Source organism: Musca domestica, unplaced genomic scaffold (assembly GCF_030504385.1).
Source record: "Musca domestica strain aabys unplaced genomic scaffold, Musca_domestica.polishedcontigs.V.1.1 10, whole genome shotgun sequence".
Classification (NCBI taxonomy): Eukaryota; Metazoa; Arthropoda; class Insecta; order Diptera; family Muscidae; genus Musca; species Musca domestica.
In genome coordinates this window covers 10,515,516-10,534,974 of record NW_026712115.1, presented here as the reverse complement: position 1 = coordinate 10,534,974, position 19,459 = coordinate 10,515,516, and the positions used below count along the sequence as shown (strand labels likewise).

The 19,459-nt window shown below is 34.4% G+C and overlaps 1 protein-coding gene and 1 long non-coding RNA gene across 7 annotated transcripts in view; one reads left to right on the top strand and one right to left on the bottom strand.

Annotated features, from left to right (window-relative positions):
* The window catches only part of LOC109611938 (uncharacterized), a 31,527-nt gene extending 14,999 nt beyond the window's left edge, over window positions 1-16,528 (bottom strand). Inside the window, exons 1-4 of one of the 3 annotated variants that reach the window (XR_002194197.2) lie at window positions 16,321-16,528; window positions 16,080-16,252; window positions 3,141-3,199; window positions 2,886-3,030 (exon numbers count right to left, since the gene is read on the bottom strand). This is a non-coding gene — a long non-coding RNA (uncharacterized LOC109611938). Of the gene's footprint in view, window positions 1-2,885; window positions 3,031-3,140; window positions 3,200-16,079; window positions 16,253-16,320 lie in introns of those variants that run through there. The other 2 variants (XR_002194198.2, XR_009342884.1) reach the window with 2 other exon arrangements.
* LOC131804043 (tetraspanin-2A-like) lies at window positions 2,022-12,883 on the top strand. Of its 4 annotated transcripts, none has more exons than XM_059126298.1 (6): window positions 2,022-2,347; window positions 2,772-2,877; window positions 10,638-10,799; window positions 12,037-12,198; window positions 12,366-12,563; window positions 12,623-12,883. In XM_059126298.1, exons 2-6 carry the CDS (start codon window positions 2,812-2,814, stop codon window positions 12,704-12,706), a joined length of 672 nt encoding a protein of 223 aa, XP_058982281.1. In that variant the 5' UTR covers window positions 2,022-2,347; window positions 2,772-2,811; the 3' UTR covers window positions 12,707-12,883. The 4 variants fall into 4 exon arrangements, with proteins under 4 accessions (XP_058982281.1, XP_058982280.1, XP_058982285.1 ...); XM_059126297.1 differs by having other exon boundaries at window positions 2,769-2,877; XM_059126302.1 differs by having other exon boundaries at window positions 2,023-2,072.
* Window positions 16,529-19,459: the final 2,931 nt, after the last annotated feature.

Below are 19,459 nucleotides of genomic sequence, written 5' to 3'. Positions count from 1 at the left end.
GTCCGATTCCAATGAAATTCAGGGTGAGTGACGAAATTTACTAAAATAAATAATTACGTACGATAATACATTTACCAAATTATATTGAAATGGCTCGGATTTCAACATAACTCCCATATATATTTTCGATCGATTTCGTTTATTTGATGCACCAAATACGATATGTATGTTCGATTCCAATAAAATTAGGAATGAGTGGCGGAATTTGATTAGAAAATAATTTTGCCAAATTATATTGAAATCGGTTCAGATTTGGATATCTCAAATATTTGATGCAACAAACACTATATATTTGTCCGATTCCAATTAAATTTGGAATGACTGGCGAAATTTGGTACAAAACTAAATTTGCGAAAATTATATTGAAATCGGTTCAGATTTAGTTATAGCTCTCATATATATTTTCGACCGATTTCATTTATTTGATGCACCAAACACGATTTGTATGTTCGATTCTATTAAAATTTGGAGAAAAAATCCGAAATAATTTGGAAAGCACTTGAGGCTTGGATATAGTTTCCATATATTTGCACCAAAGACGCTATGTATCTCCAATTTTAAGGAAATTAGGAATGTATGGAAGAATTTGGTCTAAACATAATTTTTTCAAATTATGTAGAAATCGGTCCTGATTTTCTCATGGTCAGTTGAATCTGGAATGTTCACGCGTCGGCAGACCGACCGATATGATTGTATACACTCCTGAAGGAAAACACATATTAAACAAAAAACAGGTAAAAAAGAAACAAAGTTCGGCCCACCCGAATTTTAAATACCTTCCACAATTTTGAAGGACATTGGAAATTTTCAAAAAAAAAAAAAAAGAAAAAATTCGTAGAAAAATTAAAACCCTTATATGGGGGCAATACGAAGACGTGGTCATTCATAAGTAATTTTTTGTCATGGGCTTTTGTACTGATTCCGAACTTTAAATACAAATTTTGAAACAATTGCGGTGAATAAGACGTGAACCCGCATGGGCAACTTGTAGTCATAGGCTGTAGTACTCATTTCGAATTTCAAATACGACATTTGAAACAATTCCGGTGAAAAATGTCGCTAAAATCATCAAAATACCGAATATAGGCAGGTACCGATATATTGGCGAAGTACGAAAACGTTGACCGACATGTCCCATTTACGAACTTAACTTTCTGCTGTCAAAATACACATGTGTCCAAAGTTTTTTGCCTTCTATCTCACTCCATTCCACAGATAGTGTGATACAACAGACAAACAAAGAGACACACAGACAGGCAAAGAGATTCACAGAAAGAAAGACGGACACTGCTAAGTCGACTTAGAATTTTACGCTGATCAAGAATATATATACTTTATGGGGTGTGCGACAAATATTTAGGCATGTCACAAACGAAATGGCAGAGTTAAAAGCCCTCCTTTAATTAAATTGTTCGACCTAATTTTATGCAATATACAAAAAACGTATTGCATTTTTTCCATTTCGTTTACCTTTCGTTACATTCTAATACACCTATAATTGCGGCATAAACACATCATTTTAATACACTTTATCCAAACAAACATTCCCCGGTAGAACTGAAAAATTAGTCTACTTTAATGTTCAACCTCCCCCACACCCAGTATTCTCAGTTGGTGCTTGATTTTTGGATAATAAGTGTTTGTGTGTGTGAGCATTGTTTGTTTGTCAGCATGTATGCAAGTGTACGGCAGAATGGTGTGCCAATGATATTCAACACTTCACCATTGACTGGTGATGTTGTTCGCAACTGAAAAAAAACGACACAAACAAACACAAGTTGCGGAAGAAAAATCGTGTCAGTGAAAACACAGAAATTTCCCTCCCAAATACACGCACGCACACATACACCGCCACTCAGATGTCAGTTTTCCATGCTATAGTTCTGCCACGAACTACGCCACGAGGAAATGAGAAAGCGTGGTGAATTTTCTGCCAAACTCACACACACCGTTGCACAAAAAAGCATCTTTCCGAGTGGCAGATGAACCTGCATAAGATGCCTCTCGTAGCTTTTCACCTCAGTAACACTTGTTCCTTGAGACAAAGGTGGTCGTGAAATATAGTCGAGCGGGTAAAACGAGCGTTGCGAACGACATGAGGAAATTGCTTTAAAAGCGAACGAACGCGTGTACATAGTGTGCCTTCAGCCAGCATAAACAAACAAAGCCAAAGACCAGATAAGCAGGAGGGAACAGAGAGACGAAGGGTCATACTGACTGAGTAGCGGACAGACAGACAGACAGACATCGGTATCGGCCACAGTATATGGTGTAGTGTTTATTTTCAGATTTTTCAGAAAATCTGATTCAAACAGCATCACAAGAATTTTGAAAAAATTTTCTCTGGGTACGGTACACATGGCATAATGTTTTGATGTATTTTGGGGGAACACGTTCCGTTCCGTTTCGATGGGGTTTTAGTTTGTTTATTAGATTTTGTTGTTGTGTCTATGAATTTTTCTAAAACAAAAATTTAAAAATTTAAAAATGATTTTGTCGAATGCTGTCATGTAAATTCACTCATCTGTGTATTATGATTTTGATTTTGCCCACAATTATTGTTTGCCGAATCACATTTCGCACATCCTGCCACTTAAGTTTATGTAACAGAGCAAGGATTTGAATGCACGTCACACTGACAGACTGACAGACATACGAAATTGACTATTGTTTGGCTTAAACGTTTTGATGTTTGTTTTCATAGCTTTCGTTTTTTCTTTCTTGGTGGTCTGTGTTTCTCTCTCTCTGTGTGTGTGTGTTATTTTCAGTAGGATTCCGTGACTGGAAAGGTTGAAGGAAACTGCCGTAAAGATGAAAATGTCATTCTCAATTCCTGTCTGGAAATATGCTCTGCTAACCTTGAGCATTGTAATTTCGGTAAGTAAAACGAGAACACCACCAAACATATCAAGTTTACTAGGCCTCTGAGAGTGTTCCACAAAAACAAAGTGGGGCAGCAACAAAACCAGCAATGCCATCAGCAAAACATTCGCATTGTCATTCGGTGTCAAAGTAAAGAAGAAGGCCAAACTAGTCAAACAAAAACACAGTTGTAATGTGACCCTGAATTTCAAAACATGCACGAGGATGGATGTACGACACCAATACATATGTACATACACACCTATATATATACTCACCATACACCTAGCACATGTCCTTATGTACTTGACTCTCGTTCCATGTCCATGTACGTTACCTGCAAAAAGCAAAAAAAAAAAAAACAAGGAAAACACACGAACGCCCAAACTAAAAATAAACTCAGAAGCAGGTCAAATTGGAATTTTCATTTCACCTTCCGGAGGTTGCTTTTAAGTTATTCATATAATGTGTCAGATTTTATTATGTGAAGTGTGTGTGTGTGTGAGAGTGTGTTTGTGTCTCGGTGCAACATATCCGTCAACAAAGTTGAGAACAAAACGACGCGTTCCAGAATGTGTAAACAAGATAGTAGCCAGCCATTCTCTGCTACTTGACATGGCAAATGAGTTGGTTAAAAATTAATTGAGTTTTTTGTTGAATGTTGTTTAAGTTTTTGAATGAATGATTTAAAGATTAGTAATTTCATGAGAAAGTGGTTAACTTATTGATAAATTTCGTTAATAACCGAAATTATGGACCATTGAGATTCGTAACTCATCGACATAATCATTTAAGCCCCGACTCTAACCTTTGTAGGTATCGATCGAGATGGCTAAATGTTTGTTGTATTTTGGGATTGAAGATCGGGTATATCGGTTCACGTTTAAGCCCCATATGACAGTACGTAAAGATCTTCGATATTATTATGATTTTCAACATATTTTCTAACGAAATTGTTTTATGGTTGGTGGTTAAAGATCTCAATGGAAGATCCTATGCCGGAACATGGGTACCACCTCCAATGACAAAAAATTGTCTAAATAGAACTACCAGTGTTTGGCTTGCTTGTTTGGGATACCATAGTATTTTGTTGTTGCAAAATCGTCAGGCAAAATCCCATTATTGTTGTGGTATCCCAAACAAGCAAGCCAAACACTGTTCTATTAACAGACACAGGCACGGTCGACGAAGGGGTTTTTGTTGTAACAGACAAAACAAACTTACATGGTTATGTTACTTCGTTCAGGTTGAACGAAAGCATAACAAGTGGAGAAAGATGTAAATGTTTATAAGTGCGGTTGTAAGATTTAGAAGATTTTCCAAAAGAATTTTAGTTTTATGTAATTCTTTTGTTCCTCTTCTATTGAGCTTACGATCTCGTCACTTGGGTAAAAAATGTTTTTTGTCATAGAAGTTATTTTTTTTTAAATAATATTTTAAAAAAATAACTTCTGGGGAGAATATCCCAGACAAGAAACAAGGGAACTGATGAGGATTGGTGGCTCTTTCCGAAACCTAGGTATTCCCTGCCTTACCCCCTGGTATACATTACCATCGTTCTCCACTCATAAACAAACGTTGTTTTTATAAAAACAACAATAATGGGATTTTGCCTGACGATTTTGCAACAACAAAATACTATGGTATCCCAAACAAGCAAGCCAAACACTGTTCTATTAATATCAAATTTTATGCGATATCATAAACTCCATTCATTCCAGGTTTCTGGGTAAGAGAAATATTTTGATATAGGAAGTTGTAAAGAAGCGCTGACCTCTCCATGTTAGGGTTTAAATGTTTGTTTGTGTGCCTTTGTGGGTGAGGTACCAGAAGAGTGGACCGATGTATCCCTTCTAGATCTTGTGTTAGTAGAAAAAGTGGGGTGTGTGAAATATGAAATCTGAATCGAATCAGATGTTAATCCTTTGATCCTTTGTGTGGGAGGTACTTGATGGAGTGCACCGATATTGTTTATTTTCGCTCTTGACTTAGCATTGATGCAAATATTGCGATTTACTAAATTGGATTATCCTATATCTTCCTGCGCAGTAAAATATGTTTTTGAAAATTTCGACTTTTTGTGGGGGAGGTACCGGGAGGAGTAGACCGATATTGCCCATCTCCGAAATCGATCTAAGTTTGACAATAATACTACGATGCACCAAGTTTGAATCAAATCAGACAAACTGACGTACGGACATCGCTAAATCGACAAAAATGTAACTAAGTCCCCAACTGATACCGATCCACTCTCCATGGGTCTCCATAAATGATAAAAATTTAAATATGATCAATGTAAACAAAAATTTAAATTTCATATATATAATCATAATTAGGCTTAATCTCATTATTGTTGTTTTTATAAGAGCAACGCTTGTTTATTAGTGAAAAGGGTGATAATGTTTCCCTGCCTTACCCTCTGGTAAACATTTACAAAGACATTTTTGGGTCTTTGACGTTTATTAGTTATTAAAAAAACAATGAGTTGATATGTTGAGTTATGCCTTTAGAGATATGCAAATGGAACTTTGTCATATATGTACCTGTTATTCATCCTGAGTTGCGTTTTCCAAAAAGTTTTGTAATGAATTTAATTTTAATTTAATGAATTTTATTATCTTTGTCCAATTACGTCCACTGTAAAGTTATTTAGATTTAAAACAGAGAAAATTATTATTGCAGTAGTTTTGTGGTATAATTATATGTTTATATTGCCACATAAATTACTACAATATAAATTCCATCAATAATTTCCTCGAAATATTTGGGTATATATGTATTCAACTACAAATAGGGTAAACATGATACAAAAACGCATGTACACATACCAATTGCAGGGAAGTTTAAATTTCAATTTAATTGTACATCTAGATTCTTGGCAGTATTTCACTTTAGTTTATTTTAAACAAAACAAGTAAGCAAAGGCTACAGTCGAGCGGGGCCGACCGTTAAATACCCTACAACACTATAATAAACGATACAGTTTATATAGGCGAGATACTCGAAAGAATTCCACAAGATATTGTGACAAATAATAAAAGAAAACCATCAGGTTCCGTTCTCTAATTTTCGAATAAGAAGCAACTTAAACTAATTTGCTCATTTCCAATTTATTGGTAGATGTTGCACTTAAATGGTCTTCCTAGATCTGGAACCAATATTTCCCAAAGACCTATAATCTCTCAGAAGTGGCAAAAGATTAACATTTATTATTGGTTTTTGACTGAAACGCATCTATATGAGATACAGACATTTGACTATATCCTTCAACGAAATCAGCGTTAACGAAATAGTCAGAAGTGCGTCTTTCCTGTATTTGTGAATTCTCCAAAAAGTCACTGGAATGGACATTTCGTACATTGAATATTTTTGGATGGCCATCCAAAACTGCTTGGCTCTTGCAATGTCCGGTAACCCCCATTCAAATGTGCGTGAGGGTCGGGCGATAATTACGACCTGCTGACAATTTTGCAGTTTTTTGGTCCATTTCAACCCCTAAATATATGGCGATCATCTCCAAAAAGAGTAGGCTTCTATTCTGACCCTCATCTGATCCCCATGCAAAATTTCGTTAGGATCGGGCCATAAATGCGATCTGTATGTGATATCCTGATATCCTAACTACTTAGTTTTGTTAGCTGTAGAAATATTACCAAATGTTTAATTCAAAATGAAAATATGCCAAAAAAATGACAAAATTGAAAAAATATGAGAAAATTTTACAAAATCAATATTTTCATCTTTAGAGAGATATTTTTATGCGATTTTTTTAGACGTTTTTACTTTCCTGTCAAGAGGCCATTCTGAATTAATGAGAACTGTGGAAATCAGTTCAGCCGTTCTCGACATATAAGAGATTTTTCAAGCATATCTTCTTTGATAAACGTATATATCGCACATATTTTGCTATATATCCGTTTTGTTGGATGTTAATATCAATGTAAAGATCAGAAGTAACCTTGTCATGGCTTTGTGATTTCGCCGGGATTTAAAATATTCGCGGTTTAATGAAAATTTTTGAATTTTTTCAACACAAAATATATGTTCTATTTTACCCGCTACGAGTATAAAATTAGCCATTAGTTGATATAACACGGATTTCGGTTGTATGGAGGAATTCAAAACCGCCCTCCAATTTTTATAATTATGAAAATTGATACTTCACCATTTTGAACTTTTTACTACATTTTAGTGCAAACTTTTAGAAGCTCAATTTCTATTTGAAAATAATTTAATTAAAGCAAGACATGTATAATTATTGATAAAATAAGTTAAACAGATGTAAGCCCTCAGCCAATGTTCAATTATTTATATATATTTTGACTTATGTTGTCACTGTTCAAATTGCTGACCCTCTATGGTGTATGTTCCGAAGGAATGGGCCAATATTGCCCATTTAATATTGGACCAAAATTAATATATTGCGACGTGCAAGATTTGGGCTACATTGGTTACTTCCTACACTTTATATGGAATATGTGAAAATTCTTAGAAAATGTTAAAATGTATGTCAGGTACCAGATACAGTCGACCGAAGTATTCCATGTTCATACTTCATCCAATATAAATAAACATATTGATATGGGCATATTTACAAGAAAATCGAACATTTATATCCAATTTTATACGAAATCATAAATTTCGATAAATTCCATATTCCATCCAACTCAGGTTTCTGGTTGAGAGAAATATTTAGATATAGCAAGTTGAAAAAAAATCGCTTATTTGTTTCGCAAGTTATGATAGATAGTATTGAAAATTGTGACCCTTTGTGGGTGAGGTGCCAGAAAGGGGTTCGCAGATATTATCATCAGATTTTGAGTTAGTAAAAATGTTTGTATGTGCGAAATTTGAAGAGGGTTGGCTCCTTATTTCAATTTCTTTGAGCATTTTGTTTTTCAAAATCTTGAGCCCTATGTGGCGGAAGGTTCCAAAGATATGGCCCCATCTCTACCATCATTATAACACATCTTGTGTTGATGGAAATATTTAGATGTACAAAGTCTGAATGGAATCGGATGTTAATTCCTCGTTTTATGAGATTCATTGTTACTCAAATTTGAACCTTTATGAAGGAGGTACCAGAAGGAGTGGAACGATATATTTCGTCTTCACACCAGAAAATAGGTCATTAATAATATTGTGATATGCGTAATTTGAAGACAATCTAACTCATACATCGCATTATATAGTCAAAGTTTTGACACTTTGTTCTGGGAAGTACTTGAGGGAGTGGACCGATATTGTCCATTTCCGCACCTGACCTAGCGCTGACGCAAGTTATAAGATTTGCCAAGTGGGAGCCAAATCGGAATATTCTTTCCCTTTTTTTTTTGAAATATCGACCTTTTGCGGGGGTAAGTAGAAATTCGCAAAACGTCTTAACATCGTCAGACAAAACTATACAAAATTATTTGAATACTCTCCACCATACATAAGTTCGTCATTCCGTTTGTAACTTATCGAAATAATAATTTTAGACCCAACAAAGATCACCATAAAATTCTAAGACGATTTAGCCCTCTCCGTCCGTCCATTTGTTGTTATCACGCTAGAGTCAAAACGAATACAGATAGGAAGCTAAGATTTTGCACCGATCTGCTTTTGTCTGCAGGCAGGTAAAGTTCCACGATATCGTACAGCCCCCATATAACGGTACCCCCGCTATTCGGAATATTGACGATTTTAGCCACATTTTCCAATGGAATAGTCTTAAAATCCACACAAGGATATCCCTCTGAGTACTTTACCCCCTGGAAGAGAATTATCTATGTTGGTCTACATTTTAATATAGCACCCAAATAATGCTACCCCGGGATATTCGGTATTTCCAGAATTTTCGCGACATTATTCACCGGAATTGCGTCAAATTTCTTATTTGAAAAAAAATCACTTTTCCAGCACCACGTCTTCGTATAGCCTCCAAGCTCCTTCCAAATGTTAGAGGGTATAAAAATTTAACTGCTTTTTTAGTTGTTAGTTCTAATTTCCTAAAAAAATTAAACTTATCTCAGGTGACGTACTAGTAATGCTATTTCTAAGTAGTAAAAAATCAGTTAAATTGACTTTTTATTTCTTGAAACAGTTAGAAAATAAATTATGTAAAAGTTGTATCTCAATACCGAAATTCCAGTATTCGAGGGGTGTGCGTTATTTCCGTCATTAAGAACATGCAATCCAAATTTCAAACAATGTTTTAAAAAGTGGTTAAAATCGTCGAAATCGACCGACTATAGAAAAACATGGACCCATGTAGGTAATGTTCTGCCACAGCAGGTAGAACTCATTATGAACTCCAAATACGAATACGAATTTTAACCAATTCCATTAGAAACTATGACTAAAATAATCAATATACCGAATATAGGGAGGTACAATTGTACAAGCAATAGTTGTTTATGTATTGGGTCAATATTTCGAGATGTTATATAATTTTTGGCCTCACCTATCGTATTTAACATTGACTGCCCAACATTTCTCGAATTTTAAAGCAAATTTGCCAGATTATTGATTGGTTTTGGGACGAATGAGTCGAAAGTTGTATTCGATGTGCGTTTAAACTCTTAAAAGTTGTAAGAGTTCCGGGAAAAAGTGATTGGATTTCTTTCGGGAGTACCTTCGAGTGTATTATTTAAAAATGACAGTTAAATGTCAAAAATATAAAAACAACATCATTAAATGTAAAAAAAAAAAAATTATGTTGCCTCAAAAAGATTTTTTTGTTTGCGATAAAAATTGAATTTGGTTGCTCTTTGTTTCCAAAATGAAGACAAGCGATTGGAACGTAATATTTAATGGCGTGGCGTAAGTAACAGTTTCTTAAAGATGGAATAAATATTTGCATATTTCAACGTGTTTTTTCAGCTTTGTTAGAAATTTTCTGACCCTAATTTTACGAAAAATGGAGCACATATGGGGCTTATGTAAAAGATTTTATGTTTAATGTTTATGATTTTTTTTAGATAGAACTTTGCTTTAATGAACTTCCATGTTTCATTATTACACAAACTTTTGTTATGAAATGCAGTTCTAACATTGGAAATAACGAAGATTTCACAAAATGAGATCAATACTAAATGTGAAATCTACATTGCACTTTTTCGACAGGTCATTTTGTATTTTTCTCAGAACCTACAACTTAAAATAGTTTTTTTTAAGGGCTATGTCAGACAAATGTAGAAATTTTAAATTTGAATTTTTGCAGTTCATTAGATAGGATATTGTGTCTAAACATTTAGAATGCCGAATATTCAACTAAAATTAACTTTAAATAAAATTACCCAATGAAATGATTGCCATTCCAAGATCTCAACAAAGGAACAGTCGATTTATATTGATTTCATTTGTTTAATTTTCTTCAATCGATTTCAAATGAAATTTTTCTTCATTTCCACCAATTGAAATGACATCATCCGAAACAAAGGTGTTTGAATCATTGGAGGAATACGTATACCCATATTTTCTTCTAAACTCATTGTAATTAATGAAAAAAATATCAAAATTTCTTTTATACGTAATGGGGTTTACTGATCCACACATACTCACACACAAGCATACTCACATGTGAATGTACATATAAATATTTTTATAATTTGAATTTCTGCTGTCTGTTTGCAATGTCTTTGTGCCAAATATTATTTTATAGATATGCCACAAAATTTTAAATTGCATTTTTTCAATCTGGCTCTCGCTGAGACTTCTTTGTGGCTAATTAATAAATAAATAAATGAATTTACTACAAACATTTTGTTTTCTCTTCGCTCTCTTCGTTGCAGATGCTGTGCGTGGTACTGATATCGGTCGGTGTCATTACTCTCGGCGGTGCCGGCTCTCCATTGGGTGCCTACACCGCCAGTCTCTTGGGTTGTCTAGTTTTCTCTCTCTGTACAGTGGGATCTTTTGCAGCTCTGAGAGAATCGCATTTGCTGTCTATGGTGGTAAGTATTTTGGTGATGCTTCAAATGTATATATATTTTGAAATTTAAAAATTAAATAATTTTATATTACAATTACTGGGTATTCGACAGAGTTCAATGATTCTTTGTAAATGATTTAGATTTCATGATGGCTTTACAATATTTATTATTATACCCTCCACTTTAAAACAGAGGGTATATTAACTTTGTCATACCGTTTGTAACATACCTAAATATTCGTCGTAGACCCCATAAAGTATATATATTCATAATCAACATAAAATTCTAAGACGATTTTGGATGTCCCTCTGGATGAAATAACGATACAGCCCAGATAAATTAACGTAGAGATTCAAAATTTGGGCAAACAATTTGTATTGCGTCTAGGATGGTTGGTATTGTAAATGATACATCAGTCCAGGTTTTGATATAGGCGCATATAACGGTACCTCCTGATATTCGGTATTTTGTCCCATTTTTCCACATATTTGTCTAAAAGTTGGTATTCGTTGGTTATAATGGGTTCTAGCTCCGGTGGCGGAGCATAGCATATAGATTCACGTTTTGGTATAGCCCCCATATAAGGGTTTTGATGATTTTTGCCACATTTTTCCACGGATTTGCCTAAAAATTTTGTATTTGTAGTTCATAGTGGGTTTTAGCAGTGGCAAAACATTGAATTTTTAGATCCACGACATTCCTATAACGCACATATAACGATACCCACCGATACTCAGTATTTTGATAATCCTAGTCACATTTACCCACGAAATTTGGTTTTTTGATAAGTTGAACTGCATTATGTAAAAGGTCTTACTGGTATTTGTAGTTTAAAGTGGAAACCGTTTGAATTCAGATACTTTTATACAAAAATGTTTCTTTACCCAATAGGGAGGGTATTCCATATATCCAAGGAATCTTACTTCAAAAAACTTCATAACAAATGTGGAAAAGTAGAGGAACTTGCCCCTTCTATTTAGGTAACATTGCCATGTAAACTTCAAACCGCTGATACCCAAGTCTTCTATTCTTTGATCTACTTTCATAATCAGCTGGATTTTCCTTGTAATTATTTTTTGAAAGAAATACTTATATTGTGTACCCACTAAGAAATGTCGTTATGAGAAAGATCATTGTTAAGAGTATTGGTATAGGGTGATACCATGATCGGTGTTTTAGCCTTTTCTAACTAGCTTTTTCAATATTTGTAAAAAATATATGGTACATAATTTTATTTTTCAATTTTTTTATATTTCAGTTTGCGGGACTTGGCGTCTTTACTATTGTCTGTGAGACCATTTTCATGATTGCCTTTGCTGTGATGAAAGAAGATTTCATGGAAATGACAAAACAACGTGTCGAAGACACCTGGCAACAGGAGTTGGTTAAACCGGGTGCTATGCTAGATGTACAAATACAAGTAAGCAGAATAATATAAGAATAACACAGATAAGAATAAAAATGAGATAGATATGCACTTCAAACGAAATGTAGCACCGAAATGGGTGACAAAATTCTCTCCAAGGACTTATTCAAAATTGTAATTTCCTATTTCCAACTTATGCCCACTTTTTATTTCATTTACAGTACGAATGCTGTGGCTTAAATGGTCAACAGGACTACCTAGAAAAGGGTGATAAACTGCCTTCCAGTTGCTGTTATTTGGGCGACTGTTCCGATAGTGATAATATATTTCCTAAAGGCTGTGAAGTTATGTCAATCAAATTCATTGACTCCCAGAGTGACAATTTAATTTTATCCTTAGTTGGCTTGGTGGCCTTTGAGGTAGGAGACTTTCGATCACTTTTAATAAATGTTAATGACATTCAATTTGTATTTTTCAGGCACTTGGCATAATATCGGCATACTATTTGGCGAAGGCTGTCCAGGCTCGGGGCGTTAAATCGGAACAAGCTGTTTTGGAATAAACTTTGTTATAGCGATTACGAATCTTGTTGAAACTTAAAATTGTTATCATAATTTTTACACTTAGAAGAGAAAATTGTCTCATTGTAAGAGACCCGTAGTTTCCAAGGTTTATTGATTCAATTCTTAATTACGTTTCAAAGTTTATAAATACAATTTTTTAATACTACTATTAAAAATAGATCATTTTATTTATCAGTGTTCATGACAGTGGCTCGAATGGCCATTGTACATTACTGAAGAGATGAATGGTGAGAAATTTGACTTGTGTTGCGATATTTTATTTTAAATTCGAGAGAATGCAGTTGATCCATACATAAGGCGATTAAGGATAGGATAAAATTCATTTGAAATTATTCAAAATCTAATTATTTACATTAATAGGCTATTTATACCCTACACCACAAGGTGGTCAGGGTATCATGTCTTTGTGCATTTGTTTGTAACAGGCAAAAGGAAACGAGATAGACCCATAGCTCCTTTTGATGATCTGCATAGAATCACATTCTGAGTCGATTTATGCATGTCCGCCCGTCCGTCTGTCCATGTATTTTTGTGAACAAAGTACAGTTCGCATTTATTGCCCTATCCAGATGAAATTTTGCACAAATCATTTGTTTGGCCCAAGGACGAACCCTTTAAAATTGGAGATAATCGGTTAAAATGTAGTTTTAGCTCCCATATATATCTTCGTCCGATTTGCCTTTTATTGTGCACCAAACGTGTAATATCAGTCCGAATAGTATGGAATTTTGCACGTACGACCTGAAAATGAGTATGCCAAATTTGATCGAAATCGGTTCAGATATAGCTATAGCTCCCATATATATTGTTCATCCGATTTGTTATTTTTGTCCTACGCAGCCGTAATATGGACTCTGTAACAACAATATTTGGGGAAATATATCAAATACAGCTCAGAAATACATTTGCTAAATTTTATCGAGATCGGTTTATATTTGGATATGGCTCGCATATATAACTTCGTCCGATTTACCTTTTATTGTGCACCAAACGTCTAATATTTGCCCAAATTGGATAAAATTTGGAACTTATGACCGAATTGAGTCTAGAAGCTAATATGTCAAATTTGGTGAAGATCGGTTCAGATATAGCTATAGCTCCCATATCCCCACAGTCCTAATATGCACTCCGTAACAACGATATTCAGGGAAATATATCAAATACAGCTCAGAAATATTTTTGCCAAATTTTATCGAGATCGGTTCCGATTTGGATATAGCTCCCATATATATTTTTATCCGATTTCAAATTAATTGTGCACCAAATGGGCAATACAAGTCCCAATTTAAAAGATACAAATGCTTCGGCATATTTGGTCCTTTGAACTTTAAATTATAATTATAATCATGGCATGTATGATTGAATTCTCCCATTAAAACGTTTAATTGTTATGCGGAGCTCTACTAAATTAGCAAAGTGGTGTAGGGTATCATAAAGTCGGCCCCGCCCGACTTTAACACTTTCTTTACTGGTTTTATCTTGAGATAAGAAAAAACCCAGAAAATGCATACATTAATTGAATTATAGTTTCATCAAAATATAGTAACTTTTTACACCCTCCACCATACACACAGGCAGGTCAAGTTCATAGATGAGCTATATCGGTCCACGATATCGTATAGACCCCATATTTTTCAATGACCCACAAGAGGAGTTCCTTCTGAGTACTTTACACCATGAAAGAGTATTGTCTATATAGGTCCACGATATCGTATATCCCCATATAACGGTGCCTCCTCATATTCGGTATTTTGATGACTTTAGCTACATTTTTCATAGGAATTGTCTAAAAATCCATACTATAAGCTCTTTCTAAGCACTTTACTCCCTGGAAGAGAAATGTCTATATGGATCTACGATATCGTATATCCCACATACAACGGTACCCCCCGATATTCGATTTTAGGAGGATTATTCACCGGAGTTGTTTCAAATTTCGCATTTGGTGTTCGTAATGGTAATATAATCTATGACAGAAAATTGTCTATGCAGGTCCAGGTCTTCGTATAGGCCCCATACATCAGTACCTCCCTATATTCGGAATTTTGAAGATTTTAGGTACAATATTCTCCGAAATTGTTTTAAATTTCGTATTTGAAGTTACTAAAAGGTATTACAGCCTGTGATAGAAAATTGCCTATACAGGTCCAGGTCTTCGTATAGCCCCGATGTAACGGTACCTCTCTATATACGGTATTTTTATGATTTTATCTACATTATTAACCGGATTTTTTTTAAGATTTGTATTTTATTATTGTAATGGCTTATGACAGAATTCACCTACGCAGGTTCACGTTTTCGTATGGATCCCAATATAACGGCGACTTCCTATATTCGGCATTTTTAAGATTTCAACAGATTTTTTAACGGATTTTATTTTTTTTTTTTTTTGAAAATGCCCAAATTCGTTTCAAATGGTGGAGGGTATTAAAAGTTTGGCCCGTCCGAACATAATGCTTATTACTTGTTAAACTTAAAATTTAATTTTGAAATCGGAAAAAAACGGAGTACGAATTGATTATAGCATTCATGTGGTTGTAAAGTTTATATCGTAAACAATCCAAAATAGAGGGGGCTAGGTCCTACCTCTTTAAAATTGTTAATATTTTAGGATTAAGATCCCTCGGAATCCGTTATTTTCCATTGATTGATCTTCAGTATCCTATGTAATGTTACAGCTATCAATACGAGGATTATTTGGTGGAAGTCGCATTTAGATGAGTTTCAAACGGGCGTTTTTATTCCTTTTTTTCCCAAAAATATGGTCAAGAACTCGCTTTCAGAGGGATCGTGGGAAGTGAAAACTTTGTACAAAATGAACATTGTACTAAAAGCCAGGAATTCATAAATGTTAAAAAGACATTCTAGGGTTCAAGCTGTACTTCACGTAAGTTTATGAAAAATTCAGCTTCAAAGCATTTTTAGAAGAATGACTCATCAAATTTTATGTCGGCAAAGAAATCTCTTCTTACATTATATTGCCAAAAAGCGAAAATAATTCCTCCTTTTTTATGAAGTTTTCGAGTTGATGCATGAAAGTAATATAAAATTCCGTTATACGGAGAAAGTATCAAGAGAAGGAACATTCTACACTAAATTTTACTAAAAATCTTCGAATGTAGGTTTAATGGTTTTTAAAGAATTATATTCGAAATTTTCGAAGTTTGGACTAAATATGATACTCCCTTCGAGAGGTATCGTGCACACCAGCCAGCCAAAGAGACAACGGAGTTCTCTTTTTTGGTGTCGTCACAATAAAACATCGAAATCTCGAGGTTTTTTAATAAAGCCTTTCGAGATTGCAGTGAACAAAAAACTTCTAAAAAGTATTGAGTTTGAAGATTTACTTACCTTACTAAATTCTCTTGAATATGAAATATAAAACTTCATTATGTTTCAAACCCCACTGGAGCTCCGATACAACGGTGTTCCTCTACATTTCTAGTTTCCGTGAATAGTCTTTTCAATCTTGGCTTTAACATGCCGCTTTTTCGGTATTTTGATGATTTACAGGGGTTCACATTCTATTTAAAATTTTCCAATATATGAATCTACAAATCTAGTTCCTGCTGATACATATAGCGCTACTTACTGATCTCATGTATTTTGAATTTAAAACCAGTTTTGCGATAGATGGAGAAAGGAAAAAATCGCCGTAGCCAAACTAACAGTTTTTCTAATGTGATTTGCTTGGAATTTCGGTAATGGAATGAAAAAAAAAATAATTCACATTCTTTTCAAAACACACAATGTCAAAATGTAATTTATTTATATTTTGAATTTATTTCATTCCCAGGCCTACCGACGTACGTCTTCAATGTTTTTAACCACAAGAGTGTATTACACATGGTACAATGAATTCAAGGTAGGGCAGAACTACCATATGATTTCAATTTTTTTATTTTTCTGGCTTAATATGTCAACTTAATTTTCTTATGTGTGTGTCTTCTTTTCAATAATAAAAAAATTGTTCACAAAATATTCAAATTCGGGTGTTTTTAAAATGCTTATTGCAACGTATGCATCGACAAAGTCTACAGTTTTTGTCGCGAAATAAACCATAAGAGATATATAGAACATGATTTTGAAAAGAAATGTTGACCTTTTATTCAGTTTTCGCGGTTTTAAAATATTTATTCAAAATCAATGCAACAAGTTGTTTGCTTTTTTATTGTTTTGATAGCAATTCTGACATTACAAGCCAAACAGGTAGACCTCTATACTTGCAATTTTTTCAAAGTTGACCTACCTTCTCTTCATTGTACCATGGTATTACAGTTTTTTGTGATACCTTTTCCAGCAAAAATTGTATAATATTGGTTCACCGATGTAGCCAGAAATACCTTATACACTAATTTACCCAACCCAACTGAAACAAGTTAAAAAGCAGTAAGTTCGGCCGGGCCGAACTTTTAATACCCTCCACCATTTACAACGAATTTGGAAATTTTCAAAAAATAAAATCCTTAAAAAATTCTGTTAAAATTTTAAAAATACCGAATATAGCCGTTATGTTGGGGTCTATACGACGTGGACATACATATGCATTGTTTGTCATAAGCCATTACCATATTCAAATTCGAAACTGGACCCGCACCGACAATTTTCTGTCACAGACTGTAGTTCCCATAACGAACTTCAAATATCAAATTTTAAACAATAAAATACCAAATTTGAAACAATTCCAGTGAATAATGTCGCTAAAATCATCAAAATACCGAATATAGGGAGGTACCGTTATATTGGGGCTATACGAAGACGTGGACCTGCAAAGACAATTTTCTGTCTTAGGGTGTAGTATCCATTTGGAACTTCAAATACCAGATTTGAAACAATTCCGGTGAATAACGTCGCTAAAATCATCAAAATACCGAATATAGGGAGGTACCGTTATATTGGGGCTATACGAAGACGTGGACCTGCAAAGACAATTTTCTGTCTTAGGGTGTAGTATCCATTTGGAACTTAAAATACCAAATTTGAAACAATTCCGGTGAATAACGTCGCTAAAATCATCAAAATATCGAAAATCCGGAGGTACCGTTATATGGGAGCTATATGAAAACGTGGACCTACATGGCCCATTTACGAACTTAACCTGCCTACTGGAAAAATAAACATGTGTGCAAAATTTTAGCCATCTATCTCAATTTATTCGAAAGATAGCGTGATTACAACAGACAGACAGACAGACGGACAGACAGACAGACAGACAGACAGACAGACGGACATCGCTAAATCGACTTAGAATTTTACGCTGATCAAGAATATATATACTTTGTTGGGTCTGACATGAGTATTTCGAGGAGTTACAAACGGAATGACAAAGTTAATATACCCTCCATAGTATGGTGGAGGGTATAAAAATAAGATTTTTGAAGCAAACTGCTCAGAAAATATCTAAAAGGTTATCCGATTACATCGGTGTACTGGTTTCCTTAAAGATAACATTCGCCAACAATTCTTTGTATAAAAATACCAAATATAGCCGTTATATTAGGACCTGTACGACATGCACATACATAGGCATTGTTTGTCACAAGCCATATTCAATTTCGAAACTTGAAATAAACGGTGAATAATGTAGTCAAAATTATCAAAATACCGAATATAGGGAGGTACCGTTATATATGGGCTATACTTGCACAGACAATTTTCTGTCTCAGGCTGTAGTATCCATTTCGAAACTCAAATGCTATATATGAGGCTATAAGAAAACGTGGACCTACATGGCCCATTTACGAACTTAATCTGCCTACTGGCAAAATAAACATGTGTGCAAAATTTTAACCTTCTATCTCAATTCGTCGAAGGACAGCGTGATTGCAACAGACAGACAGACACACAGACTGACAGACGGACATGGCTAAATCGTCTTAGAATTTTAAGCTGATCAAGAATATATATACTTTGTTGGGTCTAAGATCATTATTTCGATGAGTTACAAACGAAATGACAAAATGAAAATACCCTCCATAGTATGGTGGAGGGTATAAAAACGTAATCTTCCAAAATGGATTTGGACAAAAAAGGGGCTTCCAAGATATTGCAGTGTTGTAGGGTATCACATGGTCGGCCCCTCACGGCTATAGTTTTGCTTAATTGTTTCGGCTTATTTTTAATTTTTGCATGATTAATATCTGTTTATGACGCACCAATTGTTTTGTTTTGACAAACCAGATTATTGCTCGCAAGTATTTGCAGGAATTCCGACTGATTACTATTCATAATTTTCTTGGAAAAGAAAGAAATTGCTGGACAATTCCTGCAGGAAAAGTAACCAGATACACCTACTTCTGTGTGTGAAGATGATGAAAAGAGTTGGCAGATGTATCCCGATTTTAAGCTACATTTAACAATATTAGTTCCGATTTTAAGCCTCTCTAAAGCCGTAAAGATCATACTAAATATTCACCTCTGCTAAATATATAGAATGATGATAATTATTACATAGTTGGAACAGATTTGTTTATAATTTAACATATTAACTAATAGTCAGTAGAAGGCAATATTTCTGGGAAGATAAATATTTTCAGATATTGGGACACATTACAGATGTTGTTAGGTAAGGTTGAAAAGAGGTGCGAAACAATTCGCCGCATGCCCTGTTGGGCATACACTTAAGCCAGTATAGGCCTGTTGTACTCTAGTCTAAGGGTTTTTTCGAAGAAGACGGAGAGTTCACAGTCTGTTATATTTTTGAAATTCGCTTGCCTTTTTGAAATTTCTTA